The following is a 10,906-nucleotide window of genomic DNA, read 5'->3' on the forward strand; positions in this document are numbered from 1 at the left end:
ATATGTCCTCGTACTAATAATTTATACGTAATATGTAACTGCTAGTATGAATATGCAAGAAGTTCAAATATTAATTTAGTTATAATGTGCTTACCGTGGTGTAGGAAGACATCTTTTTCCGCATTTTGGATTTTCACAATCTGTTTCTTCGTTGTCGTTGTAGAACATAAGTTTCTTATTACAAAAATCACACGACATGTAATAAAAATCTTGGTTGATATTTTTTAATATGATTTCAGCTTCAATCCAATAATATGCTTTCTGCAAACAAAAAAAAAAAAAACTACATATGTAATAGAATTCAATATTATATTAAGTACAAAAAAATCAATGATTTTTAATTAATTTTTTGTGTATATTAATTACAAAAAAAATCAATGATTTTTAATTAATTCAATATTATTGAGCTCTTAAAACAAATAAAACAAATAAATTTATAATAAAATGGGAGCAATGACAATCGAATATATAAATTTATTTTTCTTGTTCTAGGCTGTTAAATATAATAACCACTAACAATTAATGTGAAATATGATCAAAATCTCTGCCAAAGAAACAACGGAATATATATGTCGCAATCATAAATATATTACTAAGTAATAATAGTACATTATTGGTGATGTCTCAAGATAGTAATTAGTAATTACTAAGCAATATATATTATACATTTGAAAGTGTTAAGTATTACTATATATTTTCTTTTTACCTGAGTTGGTTTTAATTGCTTTACCAACCTCGGTAACTTCGTTGTTCTTAACATATTCTCGTTTTGGTACAGATGAATTTGGAGAATACCGATATGTAGGTGCTTGAATAATAATATTATTTATGTCTCCGCTTGTTAATTTCACTTGACATTGTAATTTAAATGTTAGCTTACTTATTAAAGTAATAAACAATCAATATTATTTAATCAAAAAATGATATTTAATAAAGGTAAATCAATTTGTTTAACAGTCGTACCATTGATGAAGAGTAGTTGCTTCATAATTGTCAGGATTGATTTCGATTGTACTTGATTCACGGCTTGACAACGACAGTCCTGTAGGAAAATAATATTTTCAGAATACTTGAGTGTACGAAATTGATAGAAATATATATGGTGGTAGTTAGTATATAAGTACCTCTCTTAGTTTGAACAATCATCTTTGTTTCCATTATTATTGGGTTGTTTCAAAGAATCCTCGTACAATTTTTCACTAATATCTTGTACCAAAGCACCCCACAGAGTTAAACATATCGGGTCGAAGCTACAACTGTAATTGAAAATAGTAATGGTAATTATTAGTTTTGCTATGTATCATAATTTTAAATCCATATGAAATTATTATGAGTGCTCCAATGAAGATTATCATTATGTATTTGTATGTTATATTATATATACCTGTCATCGATTAGATAAATTTCTTTTATGGTTCGCTGTCCATACACTGTGTTCACCACTTTTGTTGGATTTATTTTGACAGCTACTCCTATGATATCTAAAAATTGACTGTGATGTTAGTTAAAACTTCGTAAATCATTTGTCATGTTGGTATATTGTTGGGATCCGAAGTTACCTTGTGGTGTGTTGGAGTATTTGTCAGATGACAAGTTCTTAAACGAAACGAACTCATGGACTGGCTTAGAAATTTGTTTGTCTTCTTCTTGGACTTCAACAACTTGTGTTTTTGAGTTCAGCGTCCAGCTAAAATGGTAAAATGTCTAGACAATTGTATCTACTGTTTGAGCAATCCATGCATTGTTGCTGCGTCACGATATGTTGGCGCCAATACGCCATGTACTGTCCTGATATCTTCGAAAGATAACGGGCCTTTTATGTGATTTAGCAGTATCCGCAAAAAATATCTTTCGCCTTCTAATGGGTTTGCTGTTACAATACGTCCTATTACTGTCTTTTTTTTTCGTGGAGTCCACCTTCTGTTGTGATTGTTCCAAACATAGTATTCAGGAATTTGTCTGTACAGTAACATCCTTGCATTTTCATCTACTTTATTTAATTCAAAGAATTCCGTTAACATAGATTTTTTGTAATGTTCCGAATTAGCAATGTTTGACAGGTTAGAATTTCCTCAGAATGTAACCGTATGCTGATTCTTGATATGTAAATGCAAGCTATATACTGCTGGGGACATCTCATTTACAATAAATCCGTATATTCTCCACATTGCTTCAGGGGCAGTAATCCATCGAGCTGTCTGGAACTAATGTATTTCATCAACTTGTTGGTTGTTTGTTTCGGAGACCAAGTTGAATGCAACACGATCATGGCCTTTGTAAATGTATTTATAGAGATACTTTACCGCCTTCACTATAGAGCAAATTTCTACATTCATGTGGCAGTCAAATGTGGCAAGGAGATATGGGTTGTAGGGAACAACCCAACGATTGTCTAATGTTGCCCCTCTGACCTTTACGGTCACACCATTATTTGAACGCCTATAAATAGGGAAACAAATTATTTCCAACAGACGTAAATGGAGCATACTTTTTTGGAAAATTATTTTTGCAACGTGGATTCTCCCCCTTCATGCAATCATTTGTTTTGTTCAAATCCCCACAAGGTCCATGCATCATGTGTTTTACAACCGCCTTGTGCAAGTGGATGTTAGAGTTTTTATCTGGAATCTCTGCTGACACGATCTCATCGAAGGATTCAGGAGCATGTAATTTCCAATCCCTTTTCAATATAATTAAAAAGTGTGCATGTGGAAGACCTCTTTTTTGGTGCTCAATAACGTAGACATATGCTGCGACCTTGCCGAATATCTCTTTCTTGAATAACTTGTCCTTTAATTCCTCTAGTTTTGCATGGAAAACTCGTGCAACCAGATCAGGTCTATTTTGGCTCTCCTCGTATTGACATAATTCATTTGTGATTTCCTTCCAGTTTGGGTTGCATGTCATCGTTAGAAAAATATCAGGTTTACCAAAGCGTTGTACTAACGCCATAGCCTCCATGTATCTCTTCCTCATGTCTCTTGGTCCTCCTATGAAAGACGAAGGGAGTATGATTCGTTTCCCAACATTAGAAGCGTCTCGTTCTCCCAGCGTAATCGTGTCAACTATACCTTGATATAATTATGTTCGTATGTGCATTTGCTGGCCTCTATAATAATCCAATCTTGAAGACTCCATCTTGACATACATGTCTACTGCATATTGTTGCAGTAGCCGACCGTAGCAAAGAAATTGATCTTTCATCTTCCCGTATTTGTAACTTGAAGCAATAATATTCACGGCACGAAACTTTTGGGACTTTCGTTTCTTGGATTGATACTGCATCAGTTTGAATTGAAGGGAGTAAAATATTGTTAGATGTGAACAAAGAGTGATTTGTACCTATATATTTAAATATATATATATATTTTTACATATTTAAGGATTGTTTGCTTGATTCTTCTGCTGCTAATAATTCTTCTACATTTGATGATCGTCGAGGGTTTGTTGTTAGAGTTTGTCCGACAGATCTTGATTGGGTTTCTCCAATCCTTTCAATCCCTTTATGCCAACCATTATCACCGTACGGAAATAACAATGGATATTGCAGTGAGTCATAACAGTCGTAGTAATATTGAACTTTGAATTGTCTACCAGAATGGTTATATACAAAAATATCACGCCTTCCCATTTGGTTATCATCTTCATTTTCAACCCATATTGCCGCTACTTGTGACGAAGTAGGAGCATTGAATACACGTTGATCTAGGCCAGCGTCACTCCTAACATGTATTATTTGTCGTTCCAAATCTGGCATATCACCAAGTGAACGAAAGAAAATAGAGTACGGATTGATGCGAAGAATATGGATGAGTTGATTTGTGACTGTTGGGAGCATTCTGTATTGTGAATCAAATAGTCGATTCTCTAACTCATGTTCCGTGTCATAAAAATATAATTGGAGATTTGAAGGATGACCATCAGAAGGAAGTAAATCCGTGATGTTCGTGGTAGATTTGTCCCCGTGCTCTAAAAGTTGTATATTCCGTTGTTTCTTTGCGTAGATTTTGATCATATTTAACACCCAACGATGTGAATGCAAATTAGTTGTTATAAGTTCGAATATATGTCCGAAAATGTGCGTAATCACTTGTGTTGGAGGTTAATAATTCATAAAGTTCATTTGGAACTTCATTTGTGGTCGATAAATTTTTCCATCTCGCACAATAATCCATTTGTTTCATGGATAAATCTCTTTGCTTTACAATGTATGCATACGGGGACCGACGGAAGTGAAAATGCTTCGTACTAAGCACATTTTGTAGCAAATCTCGAAATCGAGTGATCCTATTTTGCGATGGGCCTAACATAATGAAAGGTTTAATTAGGTCAAATTAGCAAACTGATATTTTGTTATTATGAACGTATATTAATATAAAACAAATATTGTGATGTTGGAGTAACCCTTACTTCTAGAAGTTGTTGACATAATTGTTTGGCTAACTGAGTTCTCGAGATCAACAGTATGGGATCCGTTTGTGTAATTTTTATTAGGTAGATCGATGAGAAGAAACCGAAGGTAGGATCAATTAGAAAAATGAAGGCAAGATTCGTATATACTCGATCAAATCTCCCATTATTATTGGAAGATGAATTTTGGCAGAGATTATTTTTATCACTATATCCATTTGAAGAATCCAGATCTTGATAAGATCTCTTTGATACTCTGTCACCATGTTTATCTTGTCGAGAATTGTTAATATTATCAGCATGATAATACGAATGTTGCGTACTTGTAGATGCCGCATGATCATCAGTACATGGGGGTAAATTGTTACGATTCAAATAACTTGAATTAGTCGTATCAATTTGATAGTTTTTCAATGCTTTTTGTTTAGCATATCTCTCTCGTTGTTTTCTACGTATTTCTTCCTTCTTCTCTTCTGGCAAATCTCTATATGAGATTCTTTTAGAAGCTCGTGTGTTTTGATCTTCAGAAAATCAAAATGCAATACATAAATGTTTTTAGAAATTTATGGTTTAATCTTATGTAGATTTGAATTTAAATTTTTAAGTATGGTATCTGTACAATCTTACCATCCGTCATTATGCCAATCTGCCAATCAAGAAAATGTAGGTTTCAGACGTCAACCATCACTATACATCAATAAAATATTAAGGTTAGGATAATTATTATGAGGCTCTTTTAACTTTAAAGTATATATCTTTTGGTCTTTTCGTTTTTTCCAAGCTTATTCTATTTTTCTACCTTTCGTTACATATTCATGTAACTATTGTGACCACACACGTATTACCTCCAATTACAATAATGTATTTATATCATATTACCAAAAAAAAAAAAAACCTTAAAGATCAACACACACACGTACCTCAATTTCTTGAAAATAATTAATAATTAAACCTTGTCGTGTAAAACCGCTAGATGGCCCTTAATTGATTAGTGGTATATAATTTCGCCTAATATATATTTATATGTATCTACGTTTAAAAATAAAACTTTAAAAATTTGTAGGATATATATATATTTATATAAATAAAGTCGGAGAGAATTAATGAGAAATGAGGATAAGTACACTACTTTTGGCTATATATATTTCCTAATTAAGCCATCCATGCAAATCTTATTCCTATTATTAAAACTATTATTACGTTTTTTCATAGATTAAAATTATTATTAAGTTATTATATTTTAAATTTTAAAAAAAAATAATATAAGAAACTATTTAAAAATCTAAAACAACTCCCCGCATAATAATATAAGAAATTGGAAGACGTCAAATTATAAATAAAACAAAAAATGATATTTTTTAAATATATATTTTTTTTTTCAGTTTTTCAAATTTTGTTTAAAAATATAATTATACTTGAATTACAACAAATCTTTTAATATAATTATTATGTTCAATTTTTTCACTCCTAATAGAAAAAATTAATATCTATAAATACATGACCATCAAATGTGATGCAATCATGTACATATTTAATATATCTATAGAAAATATAAAGAAAAAATAATGTGTGATTTTTATTATGCATGATATATAATTTTATCCTCAATATATATATCACAATAAATACATTAATAAATATAAATTAATATGTGTAAAAAAATACCTGATATTCAAATGGAGAGTACGGCACGAATAATCTAAACCGACAATAAATGACAGCAACCTACAAGAAGAACGACATTGAATGATAGTACCTGTGGAAAACGACAATGTTGAATATAAACAAACTCACAGAGTATCTCCGGGTATCAAATATATAAACAATAACTTAATAATATTATACTCGACAAGTATATATTTTTAGAATAGCCTATGAATAGCTACATAAGAATCATTTATAAAACTATAAAAATATTATATTACTTTTTCAATTCTTTTGAAATATACGAGTGGGATAAAATTGTATATTTTTTAAAATTAATAAAATATAGAGATACTTAATTAGGTATGTATGATCGATGTATCCTTTTAATTAATTGTATAATAAACTATTATATATGTATACGTGTGTCACTGTGGGTGACTGTGTGATATTCATATTGGTTACATAATTTAAATGCAAAAAAAGGTCAACCTTATCATAGGCTGGTTTTTTTAATAAATCATCTTTTCTTTTTTGTTTTCAATTCATCACAGTAAATACATTAATAAATATAAATTAAAATGAGTAAAAAAATACCTGATATTCAAATGGAGAGTACAACACAAATAATCTAAACCGACAATAAATGGCAGGAACCTACAAGAAAAGCGACATTGTAAATAAAAAATGATAATGACCATACAAACGCTCTACATCCAATTCCATTCAAAATGTATATTTATTTAATACAAAAAATAAATTCCAATTCAAATTGCATAGACTTCTCAAACACCAAAGAAATAAAAAAGCCAATAGGACTTAGGAAATAGTAAAACATCTAAAGAACATCATTGATTGCATTAAGAAAAAATAGAAAATAGTAATGTAGTACACAGTAATAAAATAGAAAATAATAATTTGAAATGTTGGTATAAACACACAAGGATATATATAGTTAATGGCCTAATTAATTAAGAGATTAATTATTAGATATATGTGAATATGAAATAAGAATGCGTAATGACCTTTCTTGAGAAAATTATTAAAAAGAAGATTAATTCAAGATTACGTATGATATGTATAGTTAATGGCCTAATTAATTAAGAGATTAATTATTAGATATATGTGAAATCGGATTCTTTGTTTACCATGAGTGCAAATAATTTTCTTAATAAAATACTACTTAAGAAATACATTTTTGATTATACGTTAGGTACAATCATATCCCATTTTGAAAGTCAAAGATTATCATAGATATTATCGAGGAAAGGGTTCAGTAATTGAAGCCTCATTAATAGATTCACTTTTTGAATGATTTGATGATTTAGTAGTCTCTCTTGAATTGAAATCGGATCCAATTCCAAATGACATATGTGATCCAGTGTTGCTACGCATAAAAATTAAGAGATGGGAAGAGAAGAAAGGGTACCTATGCAGTAAGAACAGCCTTTTGCTCAAAATCTTTAAGTTGGAAGAGACTATAACATCATGATAACCATAGAGTATAGAGTATAGTTATATATGCTCGGCACGTAACCATAGAGTATAGTTTACTGAGCTATATATATAGTGGACATGCATATAAATATCAGGTGATATTTCGTATAAAACTGCTTTCTTAAAATAAATATCAGGTGATATTTTAAATTATATTAAAATAAATTATAAAATACAATATAATTATATTAAAATATCACCTGATATTTCATCTAAATAATATAATTTGTTTTATTTTAAACAAATTTATATTTATTTAATACAAAAAATATATATTTAATTCAAATTCATATTTAAACAAAATAAGAAAATAAAAATAGTAACAAACATAATAAAAATAAAAATAGTAACAAACATAAACATATAAAGGAGTTTATACATACACTAAAAGATAAATAATTTATTTGACTATTTATACGACGTCCTGTCATTTTTTATTAATTTAAACAAATTCATGGGAAAGTAGGTTGAAAGTTTGTTAAATAAAAAAGGCTTTACCACATGATTCTTAAAATAAAACTAATCGTTTTATTACGTGGATTGTCGATTGAGGCCACCTGAGAAATTAGGAAAAAATGAAACAAAGTTAATATCTACATCTAATCACAGTTGTCTCCCATTGTTCCACAGTAAATGTTTGGTATGTTCATTTGAATTTGGGCAATATAGACGTTAGAGCACAGATGATGGATTTTTACTATTTTTACTTCAAAAAGGAATAAAATAGTGAAGAGAAATTTCCTTATGAAGTGTAGTCACCAAATTATCATTGTATGTGCCTATTAGATTTTAGTCAAGAATAAAAAAAAATCACAGAGACATGAAGGCTATGACTCACCATTTCCTGTAAAGTGCTGACTCCCATGAAATACATAAGCCTGCAATGAGAAAAAAGTTCTGATTTGATCAAAATATCTAATTTTCTTTAGTAATCTAACTGATTTGAAGACTCATTATTGTAAAACAAGGCTCAAGTATTTTAATAGTTTCAGCTGATCTTACAAACATCTAAAGGTCCATTTACATAGCCTTCTACAAGTAATGAATGAAAGGGAGAGCCTTGTGGCCCTTCGCGATACATAACACGAAACTCTTCATTGTCCTGCTTTAACTGTAAAAATATGAACAAATTCATTCATTAATTGCCAAAGCATAAACTCAGCAATTCACGAAAGTAAAAATGAGGCAAACTATTAAACTGAACAGCTTATGAACTGAACAATTCAAGCATTATAGTTCTCTCACTTCTCCAAATTATTGAATAGAATAAATGATCAAAAAGGAGTTAAATTATCTGAACTACAAGAGGAATGAATTAACAGCAAGAAACCATAGGCAGAGTAGATATCATACTTTCCATTCTGGATGAGATGCTGTGTCATGAGTTTTTGATCCCTCAATGCCAACCTCAGAGACACTCCTTAACATGTCAAGAAAATTCGACACTTCACCGGTCCTCTTTTCTATTACCGCATCACTACATCCTGTAGAACTCAGAAAGGCTGGTTATGGTGTTTGACAAATTCAACAAGTATGTTTCACTTTCACATTACTGATTAGATCAATAAAACACAGCAAATGGTTATAATGTTATGAACCAAAAAAAACCAACCTTCGGTTTCTTTCCCTGAAGATTGTAGGATTTGATTAAACATATTCTTTTCTAAGAAAAAAAAAAACAAAAATGTTCTCATACGCTGAGAAGAATAAATTTCAAACCATATGGATCTGGCTAAATGTGTGTTGGTGGGGCTTTAGTTTTCTGTAGGAAAAAAAAATTATCAATGAAACTGTGATAATCATCAGTAATACCAACAATTTTACAACAAAAGGGATATCACTTACAGCTACTAAAGTATCCAAGCCTTCCATTACCGGAAGTGGAAGGTCCTCTTTAACGGTTCTAGTATATAACATAGATAATATTTCCTTTACATAATTTGTAAAACTGAAATAGTTGCTGAGATATACAAAATAATAGTATGGTAAATAGCATTACCTGGTTTAGAAGAAGCTGAGGATTTGAGATTTAAACTGGGGTTTAATTGATATATACATATAACTCAAAGGATGTTGGAAGATCATAAGACATCATTCTAAGAACATTTTAGTAATTTTCCAGGACCCCGACTACAAATTCAAGTTTGAAATATCTATAAACAAAATGCACTAATCAGAATCAATTATATGGAAACTTGTACAGAGTCACTCATGAAAAGTTAGTTTGCTCATGACTAATTCCATTATAGTCAATTTTACAAAATACCCTTCATCTCATCCAACCAAATTCAGAAAAACAGAAAGAAAATTCATAGTTTATCGAATTAATTACCACAATTCGGTCTTAGAATGGGAAACATCGGTTTGAATAGAAACATGCGGAATCGGAACCAGTTGACTTTCATCTATACTGTAAATTGCATGACCGCATACACATCCAATTTGCCGACGCTTGGTGACCAGAATCAGGTAATAAGATTCCAGAAATTTTATGCAACCTAGAGAAACAAAAGGAAATAAAATTCGTATTCAACCAAAGATATAAATATGTATATGATATCGAAATTTACCAAAGAACACCGACTCGCGATACCATAAACCTTGGTAACGAAGGTTAAACCACCGTGGCACGATTGCCTTCGCAATCCGTTAACAAGGAGGTTCTTAATCTCCTGCGAGGAGTACACAACTGGGTCTTCACTGAGATTGAGATCGGACGGCTCCGAACGATCAATCTTCAGAACCCGGAAGCAACTCAAAAATATGGAATTGGATGGGTTTTCTCTTTTCTTAAAGAAGGAGATTAGTGTGTATGCTGAAAAATAGACTATAAGAATAGCGTACCGCTCTGGTTTCGTATAGACGAAATTTCTCGAGGGAGTAGGAGGTGAGAATGGTGAGAATGGTGTACTCCAGCTGCGTGAGAGAGAAACCTTTGAGAAAACGATTAATTGAGAGTGAGAAAACGTGGACGATTCTTTTTGGGGTTAAATTTAACAGAATATTCTTTTATTTGTAAAGCATATTCTGTTAAACCAAGAATTGCCGTTACATAGGCACTTTTAATATATAAAGATATGTGCTGACACATTTTTGTAATTTTTTTTTAATTTTTATTTTTTATGAAAATTCTTAATAGTTTATAACAAACTAGAATTTAGTTAAGTGAGCATTTACTCAAAATGTAATTGATAGGTTTAAGGCTTCTTCAATTTCAGATAGAGATGGCAATTTTATACGAAAACTCATTTATCTGTGGGAACTCTACTCAAATGGATAGGATATAACCTGTTGAATGACGATTTAGGGTAGGGTAAGGACAGGGTCGGCCCTAGGCATAGGTAGGCTAGGCCCA

The 10,906-nt window shown here is 30.8% G+C and overlaps 1 protein-coding gene across 3 annotated transcripts; it reads right to left on the reverse strand.

Moving 5' to 3' along the window:
- Positions 1-56: 56 nt before the first annotated feature.
- LOC115706568 (uncharacterized) lies at positions 57-10,045 on the reverse strand. Of its 3 annotated transcripts, XM_061102414.1 has the most exons (7): positions 9,884-10,045; positions 9,397-9,704; positions 9,164-9,313; positions 8,905-9,035; positions 8,554-8,662; positions 8,390-8,429; positions 7,881-8,108 (listed from the first exon to the last, which is right to left on the reverse strand). In XM_061102414.1, exons 3-7 carry the CDS (start codon positions 9,243-9,245, stop codon positions 8,060-8,062), a joined length of 411 nt encoding a protein of 136 aa, XP_060958397.1. In that variant the 5' UTR covers positions 9,246-9,313; positions 9,397-9,704; positions 9,884-10,045; the 3' UTR covers positions 7,881-8,059. The 3 variants fall into 3 exon arrangements, with proteins under 3 accessions (XP_060958398.1, XP_060958397.1, XP_060958396.1); XM_061102415.1 differs by lacking the exon at positions 7,881-8,108 and adding an exon at positions 57-261 and having other exon boundaries at positions 9,164-9,704; XM_061102413.1 differs by having other exon boundaries at positions 9,164-9,704.
- Between the last annotated feature and the right edge of the window lie 861 nt (positions 10,046-10,906).

The sequence above is a fragment of the Cannabis sativa genome, chromosome 8 (assembly GCF_029168945.1).
Source record: "Cannabis sativa cultivar Pink pepper isolate KNU-18-1 chromosome 8, ASM2916894v1, whole genome shotgun sequence".
Taxonomy (NCBI): Eukaryota; Viridiplantae; Streptophyta; class Magnoliopsida; order Rosales; family Cannabaceae; genus Cannabis; species Cannabis sativa.